A 20,342-nucleotide genomic window follows, 5' to 3' on the forward strand; every position below is an offset into this window, starting at 1 on the left:
TGATGATAAGTTGTGTTTTGTAGCTTATAAAGAAGCAAGCTAGCATGCTGCTAATTCTTGAATATCAGGTGATTTTTTTATGTAGTTCCTGTAATGACAAGCGAAAATGTACAATTAAAACGTTACAATTGTGATTCAGTTAATCTGTTTAAATGTTTTCAATAATTTTATTATAGTATTACAGTTTTTAAGTAGTGTGGTTCAGCTTTTTGTGTTTTGGAGGTAGTTATGTGTCACTGAAACTTTTGCAGTTGTTAGTTTTATTGTTATTAATTGTACTTTTTGATAAGGTATCTCTCTGTGTGTGACCAAGTAGCAGCCTGTCCGATAAAGATTTTCTGAGAGGGATTGATTTACTATATGACATAATGTCATATCTTTAGCGCCACTGATAAAGAGTAAACTTTTTTTTTCTAACTGTTAACAATTATGTCAGAATTGAATTAATTTGCTTTCATTCATATGAATGGTGGATACTTTAGTGGCTTTGCGCATGCGCGCCTTTGTTCTGGTCAAACGTTGAATTGCTTTCTATTCTTTACTCCCTCATGGGAAGTAACAAAAAAATATAATGTATTAAACATTTCTGCTCATCTTTACTGTCCTCGCTCCAGTGTGAATAGTTTTTATTTTTGTTATAACTACGAGACTAAAACTTAAAGGTATAGTTCACTCAAAAATTTAAATTCTGTCATTTATTTTGACACTCTCATGTTGTTACAAACCTGTATACATTTATTTTTTCTAATGAACACTTCCATAGTAGAATAAAAGAATACTATAGAAGTGAATGAGGCTCTTGAACAGTTTGGTTACAAACATTAATCAAAATATATTGTCTTGTGTTCATCAAAACAAAGAAATGTATACAGGTTTGTAACAACATAAAGGTGAGTACTGTAAATGATGAGAGAATTTAAATTTTTGGGTGAACTATCAATTTAATGAACAAAACAGCCTTTAGCTCAGCTGAGCTTTATTTCCCAATTTGTTTCATATTTAAACCTTCCTTTGAATATTTAAAGGACCCAGCAAAAGCACAGTAAAATATTGGCCTTAGAAATATCAACGGCGGTGGCCTCTTTGCATCCTGGTGCGTCCTGTTTTCCATATCCTGTGGCTACAAAGACAGACGTAGCAGAGGAAGGAGGGGGGGAGGGATACAGTATTTGTAGTACAGGAAACTCAAACAGCCCTTTGACCCCAAGCCATCTCCTATGGCAACCTCTGTACTACAGCTGTCAGCATGCACTGAATTATTGTGTAGTAGTGCAATTACTCATTTCTCTGTATGTCTTGCCAACCCATAGCTTGAGATAGAGAGGTGTTTACTTTGAAGCATGATGACCAAAATTGGGGACATTTCTGATGTTGTTTTTCTGTTTTAGTTTTTTGGCTACTGTTGCTATACGTCTCAAAATGAACAAAGAACATGCAAATTTGTGGTCAGTGCAAATTAAGCCATATAGTGGTGTTTTGTACTGTCGCTCATGTATATAACACTTAGTCCTTTATTTCAGCTGGCTGTTAAATCTGTGATTTGATAATGCAACTGAATTGAATTTTATATTTAAAAGATTAGCAACAATATTATTTCCTCTGTCCTGACCCACAGCACAAGGACTCAGTTTCTTTGATTGACCCTTGCATGTCCTGTGGAAACCCCTGTATGACCCTGGCCATACTGTACTGTAACTCAGTTTCAGGTTGTTATTGATCTTCTTAAAGTCTTGGCCATCTTTGTAAAGAGCAACAATTCTAATTCTTAAATCCTAAGTTCTTTGCCATGAGGTGCCATGTTTAACATCCACTGGTCAGTATGAGAAAAGTGTACTCAAGCACCAAATTTTAAGTGCTCTAATACAAGATACACAAATTTGAAACATGAACATGATGAATAGGACATGTGGCTTTGCATGGTTAAACGATAAACATCTATTATTACTAAGGGTGTAGTCACTTTTGTTGCCATCTGTTTTGACATTAATGGCTGTAGCAAATCTATACTGCTATACAAGCAACACATTGACTACTCTAAAATCTATCAAAATTTCATTTCTGTAGTATTGTCCCCTGAAAAGATACTAAAATAATTGCTGAAATTTGAGGAGTGTACTCACTTTTTGATAAAATGTATGTCTTGGCCATGCTGTGGATCACAGGTTTTTGGTGACTGCTCTTCTACAGTAGTTGTTAAACTATTGCACTATTGAACATGGTGAAGATTCAAAGGACAAGTTCGGTATTTTACACTTAAAGCCCTGTTTTCAGATTATTTCGACATATGCGGCTGCCCTGAGAATTTTTGGATGTTTGCTTTTTCACCTCACACCTCTACAATGGGTTTAATGGTGCACTGGAACAATCCTTCCTAAAATGCATTAAACTTTCGTTTACAAAGACGTGAAACTCACCGAGTGGTCAGGGGTGTTCACTGATATGCTCACACAAAAATCGCTGCAAAAGATGCTTTCCAACAGCTGTTTTAGCATTCGTTGTTAACTTGTGGACCTATTTTTCCAAACGCCTCACACCCGTATATTCTTCCGCTTAGAGCTTGAATAATAGACACTCCAGCCCAGGTGGTGGCGCTAATCCGCCATTGCCAATTGCAAGAATAGAAACAAAGTTCCCGGCGCGGAGTAATACCGTACCTCACAGCACAACTAATACAAGTCAATGGAGTTGGCAAAAACTACGATAAAACCTGTTGGAATGCGTCTTTTGCGGCAATTTTTGTGTGAGCATACCAGTGAACACCCCTGACCACTCGGTGAGTTTCACGTCTTTGTAAACGAAAGTTTAATGCATTTTAGGAAGGATTGTTCCAGTGCACCATTTAACCATTTATTGTAAAGGTGGGAGGTGAAACACAAACCCCCCAAAATTCTCAGGGCAGCCGCATATGTCGAAATTTCAGTCAAAACCGTTCTATTTCATCATAAACAATCTGAAAACAGGGCTTTAAGTGTAAAATACCGAACTTGTCCTTTAAGCATTAAATGGTTAAGTTGCTTAGTTACTAGGGGAGTCAGATGCAAAAGCCGCTAAACACCACCTTTGTCAAAAATGAGATAATGATATTATCCAAATAGGGATGTGCATTTATGTCATGCGGGCGTATATTTATTTTACACCTATTTTTATTTTATTCAAATAAAACTTTATTATGAAGAAACTATGACAGAAAAATGAACATTTAGTAGATTATTAGTGAATTAAATGTTTTTAACAGAAACCTCTAACACAGGATAAGCTGCGTGATGAAGTGAAACTAAAGAGTTAATAAAAACTGATGTGCTTTCTATATGATGCACTCTACATAATATTAAACGACAAGTTCGGTATTTTAGACTTAAAGCCTTGTTTTCAGTTTGTTTATGGTGAAATAGAACGGTATTGACTGAAATTTCGACATTTGCGGCTGACCTGAGAATTTTCGCGTGTTTGTGTTTCAGCTCAGACCTCTACAATGGGTTTAATGGTGCACTGGAACAATCCTTCCTAAAATGCATTAAACTTTCGTTTACAAAGACGCGAAACTCACCGAGTGGTCAGGGGTGTTCACTGATATGCTCACACAAAAATCGCTCCAAAAGACGCATTCCAACAGCTGTTTTATCGTAGTTTTTACCAACTCCATTGACTTGTATTAGATGTCCTGTGAGGTACGGTATTACTCCGCGCCGGGAACTTTGTTTCTATTCTTGCAATTGGCAAAGGCGGATTAGCGCCACCACCTGGGCTGGAGTGTCTATTATTCAAGCTCTAAGCGAAAGAATGTACGGGTGTGAGGCGTTTGGAAAAATAGGTCCACAAGTTAACAACGAATGCTAAAACAGCTGTTGGAAAGCATCTTTTGCAGCGATTTTTGTGTGAGCATATCAGTGAACACCCCTGACCACTCGGTGAGTTTCACGTCTTTGTAAACAAAAGTTTAATGCATTTTAGGAAGGATTGTTCCAGTGCACCATTAAACCCATTGTAGAGGTGTGAGATGAAACACAAACATGCGAAAATTCAAATCAAAACCATTCTATTTCACCATAAACAATCTGAAAACAGGGCTTTAAGTCTAAAATACCGAACTTGTCCTTTAAGCATAATGTTTCTAAAAATGAAATGGCCTTTTAAGACTTACAACATAAATGTATTATACAACGTGCATCTATCTGCACAAAATGCAAGACTTCAACTAAGTTATGTACTGGAGAGAAAGTTTAACTCCTGTTGTGAATGTGCACAATAGCAGCACGCTTTTAAACACGTCCAGCCAAGGCACGAGCTTCATAACAATAAGCAGCTTTTGCTATCATTTTAGCGATTACTGTGTGTCGTGTCATCCTCTCACCTGTTGTCAGTCAAGATGTAATGCTCATATCGCTCTCTGGTAACTCTTGACATTTGATGTTTAAATATGATATAATATGAGGGAACTTGTGATGGCGCTGTAAATTTTGCACCTGACTGACTGCATTTTCGTCCTACCGAAGTGAATCCCAAAATCACGGCATCCTTTTAAAACCATAGTGCCTCAGTGATGTGATGTGTGTTCAGTTTCACAGCATTGCGCGGGCGGCAGGTTGCTAACCAGACATCCAAATGCTGCCATAACCACAAAAAAATCCACATGATCATCGCTTTCGTGATTGATCATCGATGCCACATTTGAGTACTCGAACAATCGAGTACTGGTGCCCATCCCTACTCTTGGGATGTATTATATATTCCTCAAATACATTGGCATCAAATATCAGAAATAGCGTTTTGTTGGAAGAATTAAACCGCACATTGATTTTTCAGCAAAATCCTCTTAAGTTCATGGACAATTAATTGGACGGGACACCAAACGACAGCAGATCACTTCAAATTTTGGTTCCTTGTAAGTGCTTGGACATGAACACAAACCCAATGTGGCAGTAACATGGATCACAGTGCCACCTAATGTGTTGTTTAGTTTCTTCACTTTTATGTTTTGACTTTCATTATTTGCAATGTTCTTAGTTGCATCTTTAGTGATTTTGCAACGTTTAACTATGTATTGTCCAAAGAAGCAAGAGTTTGCCAAAAAACCTTCAGTAACTGACTAATAAACTTTTCATTGCCATTAACTCTTTCCCCGCCATTGACAACAGTGTTTCCTCTAGGATTTTTTCCAGCTGTGGCGGCAGGGGGCGCCCATGATGATTATAAATGTACATTATTTTTTTTATGTAAAAAATAGGCTACAGTAAACTAACATGTATTCTTTATCATTTTCATGCTGTCATTTACTTTTCTTATATATATAGCATATTGCTTTTCTATGTTTGATCTAAACTTTTTATAGCTTCATACGGATCTTTCATTGTAGTTTTTTAATGTAGTGTGCAAGTTCGTGCTCGTGTTTAGCGTTACAGAGCGGTTGCAAAGTCACGCACAGTCCTATTTGATAATCCGCACCGCTGTGATTGACAGAACACCCGACCAGTTAGCCATCCGACATCAGCAGCAATTTTATTCCACAACCGGCCTGTTTGACATAAAGACCCCGACCCGGTCACACCGCAAATCGCGCAGTTAAATAGAAACCTTTAATGCTCTTCGCAGACAGATCTTAAACACAAAGCACGGTGCCATTTAAAAACTGTTACCTATCGGAATCTAGTCGAATTTTGGTCTTGGATATTAGACCCGCAGTTTACTCTCGCCTATTGAGTCCCGACCTGGATCTACAACGCATATAACACATTAATATTATTACACCCGTTACATCAAATATTAGGAGTTTCACCCGCGGGTACCCCCACCCTGTTGTTTCGTCTGAAAACAGATGAAACAGTCTCACCGTCTGCCTCAAGTTTTTATTACCAACGTCCTTCTCTTCCACGGGAATAATGTAAGTTACAAACAGATTCGACTATTAATGTCTTGCAGTCCCATTTAAGTAGTATTCAGTGTTTCCCTTTCAATACGGTTCACTTCGCATTGCGTCAGTTTGCTGACGCTATGGGGGAAACTCCTGTTTACTCCGTGATTGAAGCCTATTGGTTAACGTCTGTAGAAAATACAGACCAATGACGTTTGAGCCCGCGCGGGGGCGTGGCACACGTCCCTATATAAGCCGGTGAAATACGTCAAGAGCTCATTACTTTTCTCCTTCAGCGCGAACCTTCTCGCTGCTCCGAAGAAGAAGCCCTTACTCGCCGTCGATCCAAGCACTGCAGCGGACTACAACACACCAGCGTGTTCCCCTGCCGCTTTCCGGTGAGACTAAAAAGAGTTATCTAAAAGAGCAGAAGCGCGTTGAGATAATGTCGCTTCGGCATTGCGGCTCCTGCCGAGCCCCTTTGCCTGTGGAGGATTTCCACAAGGAGTGCGTCATCTGTCTGGGTCCTGCCCACGCCGAGGCCGTACTCGCTGAGGCGGGCTGCGCCCACTGCGAGCTCCTTCCTATCGCGGTGCTGCGCTCCCGCCTCGAGATCTTTAAACGGAAGGCTTCCCGTGCTCTCCCGCCTAAACAGCAGCGGAGCCGTGAAGCTGGAAGACGCCCTGAGACCGAGTCCACGCCGGCTCATCCCCCGCGTGCTCTGTCTCCCCGCCGTCACCCTGTCACCTTCGCCCATGAGGACCTACGCCCCCTGCCGAGTGCTAGCGGCATGGTTTCCTTTGGGTCCGGTGACAACTTGGAAGTGATGTCATCCTCTGAGGAGTTAGAGGATTGGGCGGCTTCGGATGACGACGCCCACGCAGCCGCCGCTGATGAACCTACCGAGTCGCGTCCTCACGACTCTGAGCTCATCCGCATCTTGACGCAAGCTACGGCGGAGCTCAACATTAAGTGGTCGCCGCCGTCAGAGCCTCAACTCAGCCGGTTGGACGAATGGTTTCTGCAGCCCGGGCGCCGTCAATCGTCCCGCCAACGGCAGGCGCCGTTTTTCCCTGAGGTTCACCAGGAGCTCACCAAATCTTGGCGTGCTCCCCACTCCACCCGAGCTCAGAGCGCCGTCTCCCACGTCCTCTCCGTAGTGGACGGCGCCGACGAACACGGCTACTCCAAGATGCCGCCGCTCGAGGAAACTGTCGCCGCCCATCTCTGCCCGTCTTCAGCCGGCGGATGGAGGGCGAAGTTGAACCACCCATCAAAGCCCTGTCGCCTGACATCGACCCTGGCGTCGAAATCCTACGCCGCCGACGGCCACGCTGCATCCGCTCTCCATACGATGGCGGTGCTGCAGGTATACCAGGCAAAACTCCTCCGTGACATGGACGAGGCAGGTCCGGACCCGTCGACCTTTCAGAACCTGCGCAGCGCGACTGATCTGGCCCTTCGCGCCACTAAAGTCGCCACTCAGGCTGTAGGAAGAGCCATGGCCAGCCTGGTTGTTCTGGAGAGACATCTGTGGCTGAACTTGACGGAGATAAAGGACACGGATCGGGTTGCCCTTCTCGACTCGCCCGTGTCACCGTCGGGGCTCTTCGGCTCCGCTGTGGAGGGGTTCACCCAGCGCTTCACTGAGGCACAGAAATCGTCGCAGGCTATGCGGCATTTTCTACCAAAACGATCTGCCTCAGCGTCTGAGACCGGCCGCCCAAAACCGCCGCCAGCTCAACGCCCTAAGCCAGCACCAGCTCAGCCCCAGCAGAGAGCTGAACCGGAGGTCAAGCGCCAGCGTCCTGCACGACCGGCTGGCCCGCCTCGACGCCGCGGTCCCCGTCCTCGGATTACACTGGACCCGACGCCGGCGCCGCCTCCCTGAAGAGAGTCTGAGGAGGAAAAGAGGCTCTGGTCCCGCTTCGGCCGGCCCGCCCTCGAAAGTTCTGCGTGTTTCAGTCCCCTCGGGCGCTGGACACACCCTCGCTGTAACAGCGAAACAAAAATTTTTACCTTTTCACAAAAAGAGCAAATTTCCTCCTCTGTACACACAAACACACACACACGGCTTAACGTCCATAAGCATATCGACGCTCGCCGTCAAATTTCACGTTTGGCAATCCACTCCCGGTATGCCGGGCTGGATTCTAAACGTAATCCAACACGGTTATTCACTTCAATTCGCCCGGAGACCACCCCGGTTTCGCGGCGTTCTCTACACCACTGTCCCAGACGATCGTGTACAGATCCTCAGGGAAGAGGTGCGTTCTTTATTACTAAAAGACGCGATAGAGACGGTCCCGGCGGATCAAAGCGAATCAGGCTTTTACAGTCGTTATTTTCTCGTTCCAAAGAAAGACGGCGGCCTCAGACCGATATTGGATCTACGCGTTTTGAATCGCGCTCTTGCCAAACGGCCGTTCAAAATGCTTACAGCCAGACGAATCATGGCGTTAATTCGACCGGGCGATTGGTTCATATCAGTGGATCTGAAAGACGCTTACTTTCACATTCCGATAGCGCCACGTCACAGGCCGTTCCTAAGATTCGCGTTCGACGGGACAGCATACCAGTACAAAGTCCTGCCCTTCGGATTATCTCTGGCACCACGCACATTTACCAAATGTGCGGATGCGGCTCTCGCCCCTCTCAGACAGAGCGGCATCCGCATATTGAATTACCTCGACGATTGGCTTATTCTAGCACAGTCAGAGAGGGAAATTACTGCGCACAAGACCGTTGTACTCCAGCATTTGGAGAATTTGGGGTTCAAAATCAACCTCCAGAAGAGTTTGCTCACCCCCACGCAGCGAATCGCGTTCTTAGGCACGACGCTCGACTCATTAAAGATGCGGGCATGGCTTACACAGGAACGCGCGCTCACGGTCAGACGCGAGGCGGCATCGTTCAAAGCGGGTTCACATCTCCCTCTCAAACGATTCCAAAAAATGCTGGGTCTGATGGCAGCAGCATCCCCACTAATACCGTTGGGAATGCTGTTCATGAGGCCGCTTCAGTTTTGGTTGAAAGCGAAAGTTCCGCCCCGTGCTTGGTTGTCGGGCCGCTTATTAATCAAAATCACGTACAGCTGCGTGAAAGCGCTTTCGATATGGACATCCCCTCACCTTTTCCTCTCGGGCACGGAGCTCGGCTCCGTGAGCAGGAGGAAAGTGGTGACTACGGATGCGTCTGCGACGGGTTGGGGCGCTCACTGCGACGGCGAGCTCGCCTTCGGTGCGTGGAACAACCAGTTGTCTCAGCTACATATCAACCACCTCGAGATGTGGGCGGTTATCTTGGCGCTACGACACTTTCGACCGAAACTCCAACATCAACACGTTCTAGTGCGGTCGGACAGTATGATGGTGGTTTCGTTCATAAACCACCAAGGAGGGCTGAGATCTCGCTCCCTATCCAGGCTGGCGAAACGGCTTTTATTATGGGCTCACGCGAACGTACGTTCGTTAAAGGCGACTCACGTACCGGGTGTAGCCAATACGGGTGCAGACATTCTCTCGCGCAACGGTCCGCCGCCGGGAGAATGGAGACTGCATCCTCAGACGGTCGAGAGAATATGGACCGTCTTCGGCCGGGCGGAGATCGATCTGTTTGCATCAGACGAGAACGCGCATTGCCCGATCTTCTTCTCGAGACATCACGATGCCCTGTCGCAAGCATGGCCGGCGTGTCTTCTGTATGCTTTTCCTCCGGTGGCTCTGTTACCACAGGTCCTTCAGAGGATAAGAGAGACGAAATGCGCGATAATTCTGGTCGCCCCGTTTTGGCACAATCAACCGTGGCTCCCCGACCTATGGCAGCTGAAAACATCAGCACCATGGCCAGTACCGCTGAGGAAAGACCTCCTATCTCAGGCGAGAGGGACGATATGGCATCCACAGCCGGAGCTATGGAATCTACACGTTTGGTCTCTGAACGGCAACCATCACGCCTTTCAGGACGAGTGTTAAATACTCTAACTGAAGCTAGGGCCCCATCTACCAGGCGCCTTTACGCTCAAAAGTGGTCTATTTTTTCTGACTGGTGCACGACGAAAGACTTAAACCCAAACACCTGTGAAGTGGAGCATATTCTCTCCTTTCTGCAGGAAATGCTGGACAGCGGTCGCGCGCCCTCGACGCTTAAAGTGTATGTGGCGGCGATAACGGCGAATCACGCCCTTATCGCCGGTCGCACCGTGGGAAAACATGATCTCATCATTAAATTCCTCAGAGGCGCTCGCAGACTAAACCCACCGCGACCTAACACGGTCCCGTCTTGGGATCTGTCCACGGTCCTGAAAGCGCTGCGCGGTCCCCCTTTCGAGCCCCTCGAACAGGCTGACCTGCGCGCTCTCTCGTTTAAAACCGCTCTCCTCCTGGCGTTGGCATCGGTTAAACGAGTGGGCGATTTACACGCGTTTTCAATTGACCCGTCGTGTCTGGAATTCGGTCCTAATGATAGCAAAGTGATCCTTAGACCGAGAGCGGGATACATTCCTAAAGTTTTGACCACGCCATTTAGAGTTCAGGTGGTTTCACTTCTCGCCCTTCCGACGGCGGACGGCGAACAAACCCCGAACACGCTCTGCCCCGTCAGAGCGTTAAGAATATACACGGACCGTTCTGCCTCATACCGCAAGTCAGATCAGCTGTTCGTAAGCTTCGCGCAACATTCCTTAGGTATGCCGCTCACTAAACAGAGGCTATCTAAATGGATCGTCGAAGCCATTGCTTTGGCTTACGCCTCCCTGAATGAACATTGTCCAGTTGGTTTAAAAGCTCACTCCACGAGGGGTATGGCTTCATCTTGGGCTTGGTCTACGAGGATTTCTATCGTTGACATTTGTAACGCGGCCGGCTGGTCCTCGCCGTCTACGTTTGTCAGATTTTATAGCCTGGATGTCCCTGCCTTACAAGCACAGGTCTTATCGGCTTAATGATTCACGCGACTGCGTTTCTGTATGCCTTCACGGTGCGTTGTTAGCTCACCGTCATGGCTACCTATTAATAATTCATGCACAGCTCGCGGCGCGCTCAGAGAACCCGCCGTCTTGTGCTCTATTGTATATGCATCATGGTGCGTTTAGAAACTTCACTGTATGCGTATTACTGTCTCATATATGGTGCTTACACTTGCGCTCGCTAGAGCTATGTATATGCTGGGTTAGGGCCACATGCAGTGTCTCTCCGGTAAGGGCACCTCAGTCCGTTGTGTATGCACGGCGGGATGGGATTACGTTCCCCCATAGCGTCAGCAAACTGACGCAATGCGAAGTGAACCGTATTGAAAGGGAACGCTTAGGTTACTCACGTAACCCCGGTTCCCTGAAATAACGGGAACGAAGCATTGCGTCGCTGGCCGTGCTACAAACGTCTACGCAGCGAGTGTTATTCGGCTGCGCGCTTCAGTCGAATAATAATGAGCTCTTGACGTATTTCACCGGCTTATATAGGGACGTGTGCCACGCCCCCGCGCGGGCTCAAACGTCATTGGTCTGTATTTTCTACAGACGTTAACCAATAGGCTTCAATCACGGAGTAAACAGGAGTTTCCCCCATAGCGTCAGCAAACTGACGCAATGCTTCGTTCCCGTTATTTCAGGGAACCGGGGTTACGTGAGTAACCTAAGCGTTAGCCTTTTGTTTTTGGGCAAACATCTTATCATTTAATGTGAAACTTTGTGAGTGTCGATCTAAAGCACAGAAGATTGACTGACAGCTGAGGGGTCAGCAGCGCGCTGCGCTTATAGCCTATATTCTGAATAACTAATGTCCAGATAAGTTGATAATATGAGTACAGTGATTACAAATGAATGTCCAAAAACCTCGTAATATGTTAAATCGAAAGTTTAATCATGTCATTTCTCGCAGCTCCGCGCTGCATCCGTGTATATGCGCCTGTGAAAAGCATACGCGTGATGACCTTGCAACTTAAATTACCTTTAATTTATTGCCATACAGATAAAAGTAAAATAACATTCGAAACTGTAAATTGTGTATTTTTTATTTGTGTAAACTTACAATAAAGAGAAAACCTTGTGCTTTCTGCTGCTTTGGTTTAACAGCGCGTCACAAAAAAAGAACAGCAACTCAAATACTTTTTTATTCGTTTTGTCAGTCTGATAATTATAACATATTTCGTGTAGACTTATTTATTTTATTATTATTTCTCAAAACAGAGACGTAGCCTAATCATCATCTGTTGATTTAAATCTATTTGTGCATGAAACTAAACCCATGGAGGAAATTATGATATTTTAGGAGATTTATTTATAAATGAGTGAACAACACGCAATCCACAAAAAATTTATTTCTTTTAAGACAGCCAGTCTGGCAGGGCGGACATTTTGGTAGCTTTATTTATTTTGCGAGCTGCCGCTGTGGGTTTTGTCTAGAAGGGATACAGAAAATGCCGAAAAGTTTAGTATTAGATTAAGAGGTAGGATTTTTAGGATGAAAACAACGGCTCTGGCTAAATGAGATACAAATACTTCCTACAATCCTGTGAAATTTTGTGTTTAGAGTTGGGTTTGGGTGAAGGATTAGGATAAAACAGTGCTCATCCGGCGAGATTTCGTTTGCTGTATCCCTTCTATTCACAACCACAGGCGTGGCGGGGATGTTTTAGGCGTGGCGGGCCGCCACGGTTGAATGTATATAGCGGAAACACTGGACAAGTAAGAGAAAACACTTCCCTGCCAATGACGAGTTTTCCCGGAATCCGTATTTCCTATTTTCCACCAGGTGGTGCTCTTACACAACTTATTAACCCCGGAAGCCACCCCTTAGGGAAAATAGTTCAAAGTTCGTGTATGTTTTGATAATCGCTCTGAATCTGATCTCTATCAAACATCTTTCACAAAAAATGCAATTATCACAGCTTTTTGCTTAAACTTTTGTATTTATGAAGAAACCTACCCATATTTGAGGGGCGATAAAAAGAGAACAAATTGTAGGATAGGTAGGATAGTTTTTTGTTTGAAAGCAGAGGGTCTGTTTCAATTGATATATTGTATGTTTATATATTTAAAGAAGAACATTATCAGGAAGGCATCTGAAAGAGTTGAAGAGAAATTACTGAACCTAAACATAAGAGCCTGATAAAAAAATGCTCATTTACAAGAACCATTTCAGATGCACATAGAGGGTTTTGCATCTGAACTACTCATTTGCTTTTCAAATAGATTTACGTCTTAACTCATACGTAATTTATTGAACTATAATTCTTTAAAATTGAATATTACAGTAACACATGCAGTAACGGTTGTAAAAGTAATCTAAAAGATGGTATCAGTAGGCCAGATACTGTTTATGTGACGTTTTTATTGTCTCTTTCTTTGTTTTACTGTATGCTGTGCTCATGACAACAGTGTAGTCCATCTTGGGAATGTTTCCTCTCGATATTTTTCAAAAGTGTACTTCCTCTCTGCAGCCAGAGTGTCGATATCTATTTAGGTCGATATCATGCAGGAATGATTAACCCAATAAACTATAATATATACTATCTGTCGGCAACATTTTAATCTTCTTTTAAATTCTGTGAAATCTAAATAATGTTGAAATGTGCCTGGTGAACTCTGGACTCACCTTTACATTTAAATTTGAACTTTTTTCTTGTTTCCATTTGAAAGATGTGGATTAGAGTTTATGTCATATAAGGCTGGGCAGTATATTGAGTTTTGGCCATATTTTTGCACGCCCTCAACAGGGTCTTAGCAGCACTGTTCTGACTATACTCCTGTTTCCGAAGACCTTTTTAGGGATCCCGATAAGAAGTGCATTGTTGTATCAGTCTGATTGAGACAAAGGCGTGAACAAGCTTTTCTACGTCTGTGTCGGACGGATTTTGGCATTATTCCTGAGGTGAAAGAAAAAGGGCTTACACAGATGATTGATGTGAGCCTCCAAAGTTAGATGAGAGTCCATTATAACACCCAGGTTGGAGACTGATGTTGAGAGTGGAATATCCTGGCCGGAAAAAGTAATAGGCCTACCGGTAATAACAGGTGCACAGACCTGACATTTTCTTTGGAACAGAAGCTCTGCCAGAAATGTTCACTGAGGTCCGAGATAAGTTTTCCAACCAGTTTGCATGTTGTGCAGTTGTAAATGGAGGAAACCACTTTCTTTGAATTATATTTTTATCATATGCTGTTTAAAAAAAGGTGATAAGATTTGACTTGGATGAATACATTTATTCCACGTTTTGGAAAATACCGAGATATTTAATATTTACCCCAGAATTGATTTTTGGTCAATATCGCCCAGCCCTATAGAAGAATCTCCAACTGATCTTTTTTATGTTAGGAATATAATGAACACATTTATAATGTCCTTCTTGATAGTATTCAGAGTTATGATATATCAAAGGTTACACTGCACCATTTCTCAAGTTTATTGGTGAATGTTAAAACGATCTTTTTATAGTCTTTATAATAATCTAATCTCAAAGATTAAAGATTGGGTCAGTTCATATCTATTAGGTAGATCAATCTAGGTTGAGTCATAGGCAGGGCCAGACAGAAACTGTGGACTTTTTTGCTTTATATGTTATAGCAAAATAAAAACGCTCACAACAATCAAAATGTTTTTTCTTGTTAAGGTCTTTAAAAGAATTCACATTCTCAAGTCATGATTTGTTTTAAAATATTTTCCCCCGGTTTCACAGACAAAGCTAAAAGGGAAAGTTCACCCAAAGATGAAAAATCTGTTATTATTTACTCAGCCTCATGTTGTTCTAAACCTGTATGAGTTTCTTTATTGTGTTGAACACAAAAAAAGATATTTTGATAAATTATGGTAAACACACAGTAGACTGTACCCATTCAATTCCATAGTAGGAATACCAAATACTATGAAAGTCGATGGGTACAGTGTACTGTGTGCTAACCATTGGCGGTCTGTGCATTTGACACCTAGGTTTTCAGTGGTGTCCTATCTGAATGAATCAATCTCGTAATACCATCATTATAACACATCAACAGTTTAATTGCAAAGTAAAATGACCTCAAGGACAAACAGTCAAATTTTACTTTATTAAATTAAGACACTACAAAATAAGATGCAGCTAAATATTATACAGAAACCCGTTTGAAAGATATTTGAAATGAAGTCAAACTCTTCTTCTTTTTTGTTTTTGCTAAAGAAATTGCATAAATGGTTCTTGAACAAGCTTAGCAAATGTTCTCAAGAATCAAAAGTATAAGAAATTACTTTGTTGACAGTCTATTATTCAAAGGTAATGCAAAGAGTTTTTCAAAGGTTTACTATTAAAAAAGGGATATTCACAAAATTAACATTTTACAAATATTATTTGCTTTAACAAAATCTATTAAACTTTTCAATTTAAAAATTAAATTAAATCCATCCTCCTTTCTTTCCTCGAAAAGTGTTTAATTACTCTGTTGTACAGCATTATCTCCTTTTCTCTTCCCATAGAGGCTAAAGCTGAAAGTCGAGACTGTCCAGTAAATTCTGGCACAAGTTTTAAATGGTTGTAGGGCTGAGAATGTCCGTTCGACTGAAGCAGTGGACAATTTTTTTCCGGTATGATTAAAACTGCTGGGGGTCAATCCAATCAAATGACACATAAATGCTGACGTCATTGAAAGCCAGCTAGAAGGCGCCGGTGACACCAATTCGACATTTATCTTAAGCTGAAGGTGCCTGCCCTGTTCGTTCTGAAGGCTTTGACCCTGGCAACACATGATGTCAGCCACTGGCTAAAATATGATTGGATAAATGCTCTATTCATAAATATGCACTCCTGGACACAGCGCAACAAAGAGAAAAGCTATGAAATGAAGATAATAGACTATTATAGGATTAATTTAACACACACTCATTGAAAAAATATATTAAAATAGAATATCAGTGATCAAGATAGCCCACCACAGGTGCTTACCATCATTAATCAAAATACCTTCTTTTGTGTTCAACAGAATAAACAGTCTTACAGAAAAATGCAGAGTTTTTTTGCGATTGTTGCGAGCAAAAATCATTGATCTTGCGGCACATTTTCTTAAAAAATGCGATGGAATACACTGTAAAACAGTTAACTTAACTCAAACCATTTAAGTAAACCGGTTGCATTAGACCATTTAAGTTTTAAAACACATATATTTAAGTACTGTGTACTTGAGTCATGTGCAATTATGCACTTATATTTTAAGTAGTGTGAACTTAAATATAAGTGCATAACTACATATGATTCAATTTGTTTAAGTTCACAGTACTCAAATGTATGTGTTTTAAAACGAATGCAACCGGTTTACTTAAATGGTTTGAGTTGAGTTAACACTTAGGTTTTACAGTGTATACACGATATTTAAGCAATTTTATGCGATAAAATTGCGGGAACTTGCAAAAACTGCGGGATCTTTTCAGCTTTTCAATAATGTTTACGTCACATAATCATGTCACTTCATAACGTTCCCATGGCAACAGGGGACTTGGCTGCACTTGTGTGAAGTAAATGCAAAATTTTTCAACGTTCTGCTAAGATATGTGATTTTTGCTACGAAAATGCGGGGATTATGAAATCATGCAAGCGCTGCATATTTTGCGCATGGAAATGCTGCGAAAGTGCAGAGGTCTATGAGAATTGACTCCCTTTTGAAGCCAGCCCCTAGTGGCCAGTCTATGAATTGCCGTTTAAGTCTCTTCCGTATTGGCCTCATCAGAGAGATCGGAAGGTTGCCTCTCGCTCAAGACATACCTCAGTAGGGTCTTTTTCTATGGCATGTTTATAAAAGATGCTTAAACATCTGCTTAAACAAGATGTTTAATTTAACCAAGGCCTAGTCCTGGTTTTAGCTAAACCCTGTCTGCAAAACCAGGGATTTATTGCTTATAAATTGCTTTTTGGGACTATTCAAACCACTGGCTTTTTACACATTTTAAACTTATTTTGCGGAGATTGATCTAGCACTGTACTGAGAGTCCTGTGAATGTGCCAGATAGCTCTATGATGAGGTCTGCACCAAAAAAGAAGAATATACCCATGCCCCACTTTGGACTTTGTTCATTTCTAAAGACTCAAGTGAGAGTCGAGTGATTGGCACAGATGTACATCCAAGCGCATAATGGGGCTATTTAGCATGCTTGACAATAATTGGGCCATTGTTGAAACATCAGAGAATGTGAAACATTGAACAGAGCAGAGCATGGATGGAGTAATTATCACGTCCTACCTTGCACACCAGAAAGACATCTTTAATGTGAAGTCTGTATGATTTTGCTCTTGGCAGGTTCAATAAGGCCCTAGGGATTTGACGTTATTGCTTTTGTAGACTGACAGCAGGTCATGCCGTCTGATGTGCCCGGTTGATTTATGGATCTTTTCGGATGTCATGCAGGGTTTAGGATTCCTCACCTCATCATAATAGGCGACTTGTATTGAAGACTGTAAGAAATGTATTGTTTATTGTACGATCAGTGCCTTAGAGCACATAAAGAGATCAGACCACCAGCTTTATTTTCTGTGCAGATGAAGATATCTGTGGGAGAAGTAGATTAAAGACACCGTTATAGGATAAGCCGTACCTGAAGAGTAAGATCATTGAAAAGACACATCACGCAGTAAAATTCCTTAACGGGACTGATATACTTTGGTAGACAAGGGCACAGTCATTGAAACACAGTAGATTTATTAAAGGATTAGTCAATTTAAAATAAAAAAAATCCAGATAATATACTCACCACCATGTCATCCAAAATGTTGATGTCTTTCTTTGTTCAGTCGAGAAGAAATTGTGTTTTTTGAGGAAAACATTCCAGGATTTTTCTCATTTTAATGGACTTTAATGGACCCCAACACTTAACAGTTTTAATGCAGTTTAAAATTGCAGTTTTAACAGAGTTTCAAAGGACTTTAAACGATCCCAAACGAGGCATAAGGGTCTTATCTAACGAAATGATTGTCATTTTTGACAAAAAAAATAAAAATATGCACTTTTGAACCACAACTTCTCGTCTTCCTCCAATCCTAAGGGGTTGTGTACACCAAAACTTTTACGCCCGTGGCCGGCGCATGTTTTCAATTGTTTCCAATGGAAGCTCGGCGTTTTTCAAATAAGCCAGCAGCTAGTGGTTTTTTTCCGCGCTGAAAACCGGCGCTCGGCGGTTTTTCCGCGCTCGGCGCTGAGCGTCGAGAGTTGAAAGAGATTCAACTTTGGGAGAAAAGCTCCGCTCGTCAATGTCAGTTCTCACACAGCCGCCCAATCACAGTGGAGGAGGGGCGGGACATTACCACAGCAACCAACCAACTCGCAGCTGAAGTATCACAGTTACCAAAGCGCTCAGCTGAAGAAAGCTGGCCCTCAGCTGAAAAACAGCTGGCATTGGGCGTCCTCAAGGCGTTTTCAGCCACGTTTAAAAGTTTTGGTGTGTCCAGCCCTTAAATTATCTGAATTTTTTTTAAGAAAATGGACTCTCCTTTAAGCATTCTTAATTTTTTAAAGCATGATTTGGTGATTTTAAAGAACATAAATTATATAATTTTGGTTTTAATCTGACACGGTTATTACTGGTATATGTCCATTCAACCATCACTATTATTTTTGCTATTACTTGCGATTGGGATAAATATATTAAAGGGGACATATCATGAAAATCTGACTTTTTCATTGTTTAAGTGCTTTAATTGGGTTGCCAGTGCTTCTGTCAACCTAAAAAAATTGAAAAAGAACAACCCAGTAACTTAATAATCTAAACCATTTTCTGCAAGCATGTGACAAAAATAGGTAATTGAAATTTGGCTCCCCTTGTGATGTCAGAACATACCTATGCATGACCTACTTTGAACTTTGTTCATTTCTAAGGACTCAAGTGAGAGTCGAGTGATGTCATGAAACTTCAATGTCCATAGCAAAAATCATGCAACATTTATAGCTTGGGATGCTTTTATTCTTGTAATTGTTTGAACCTACTTATGTTTTTTTGTGGTGGGTGATAAAACACCAAAATAAATCCCACAGACTTTAAAGGTGCAGTGTGTAAATTTTAGCGGCATCTAGTGGTGAGGTTGCGAATTGCAACCAACGGCTCAGTCCACTGCATTTCTGTCAAGAGATCCTTCTAAAAATTACACACTGCACCTTTAAAGGAGAAACTTAAGCCTCATCTGATGACCAGAAAACCATAAAAAAATTGAGGGTGGTTTCATTAAATACATTTTTTTAATCATTAAGCCACCTCTTATAGCACCATATCAATGTCCTATCATGCACAATACCATCTTCCTGGCAGTCAAACATCATTCATATAGTTACAGGTTTCAATTTCAACAGTTTCAAGTAGTCAAGTTGTTTGTCAAAGTTTTATCACTTTAATAATCTGCACAAGAGGTGACCTTGTTGTTCACCATTTCAAGTAATCTACAAAGGCATTTTGTTTACACTCACTTGGGGTGTGTCAAACAAAATCACTTTTCTGTTGAACAAGCTTTGCATACGGCCAGCCATCATTTAGTCTTTACTCTTAACCCTGTGTGTGTGTGTTTCCTTCAGAGCTGCTGTGTAGTTGTGGGGTGCAATGGATGATGGGAAGCCTGTGTGGGCGCCCCACCCAAGCGATGGGTTCCAGTTGGGCATGATAGAGGACATTGGTGCCGACGCACTCACCATAGATCCTCTCAATCAACGAGGAAAGGTAAGGCATCAGCTTTCCTGCCCTTGAAATGTATCCCACGAAACACTTAACCAGGGACCAAACAGGTGGCTGCAGTGTTTGAAAGTAGCATTACTACAAATAGCAAAGCTATTAGTTTAATTTAGTGGGGTCACTATTATTAAATAATGTAGCTTTTACAGTAATAGGTTAAGTTGTGTTGGTACAGTGGTACATGCAATTACAATACACTGTCAGAAAAAATGGTCCCTATAGCTGTCACTGGGGCAGTATCCTTTAAAAAGGTCCTAATATGTAACATTTGAACTTTATAGGTACAGAGTTGTACTTTTTGAAAGGGTGCTGCCCCTGTGTCAGCTAGGGAAAATTTTTTCTGAAAGTGTAGTCAAGTGTTGTGTCCTGTTTTGTCTGCTGCATTTTTAGAATCAAGACTAGCGTTTTTTGGTATTATTTTTATACTATAGCATTTAGACTTATTCAAGTTTATTATGGGCATGTTCTTGTTTGCTGATTTTCTTGCAAGATCTGGCAACACAAGTAAGTAGAGCCCGACCGATAAAGGATTTTGAAGGCCGATACCGATACAGATGTTTGTTGGTTTTAAAATCCGATATTCCGATATATTTTTTTATTTCAGAAACGCGCAACAAAACATTAACAAATTTCCCTAAAATTAGTTATTTGTAGTTATTTATGAGTTTTAACTAAAATAATATGATAATGCATTTTAAAAAGAAACTTGTTTCTTTTATTGTCACAACAGAACAGAGGAACATCAAAATATATTAGAGTTCTGATAAATAAAATGTATAAAAATACAAACTTAAGATATGAAACGTAAAGGTCTTTGATTTGGTTGT

General features: G+C 42.0%; 1 protein-coding gene across 2 annotated transcripts in view; it reads left to right on the forward strand.

Annotated features, from left to right (window-relative positions):
- Window positions 1-20,342, forward strand: part of myo6b (myosin VIb) — a 110,071-nt gene that overhangs the window by 221 nt on the left and 89,508 nt on the right. For both annotated transcript variants that reach the window (XR_010544406.2, XM_065288482.2), the window contains exon 2: window positions 19,362-19,503. Coding sequence is in view for 1 of the 2 variants with exons in the window: in XM_065288482.2 (XP_065144554.1) it covers window positions 19,387-19,503 (117 nt within the window). In the remaining variant the exon portion in view is untranslated. The remainder of the gene's footprint in view (window positions 1-19,361; window positions 19,504-20,342) is intronic.

Source organism: Paramisgurnus dabryanus, chromosome 17 (genome assembly GCF_030506205.2).
Source record: "Paramisgurnus dabryanus chromosome 17, PD_genome_1.1, whole genome shotgun sequence".
NCBI classification, from domain to species: Eukaryota; Metazoa; Chordata; class Actinopteri; order Cypriniformes; family Cobitidae; genus Paramisgurnus; species Paramisgurnus dabryanus.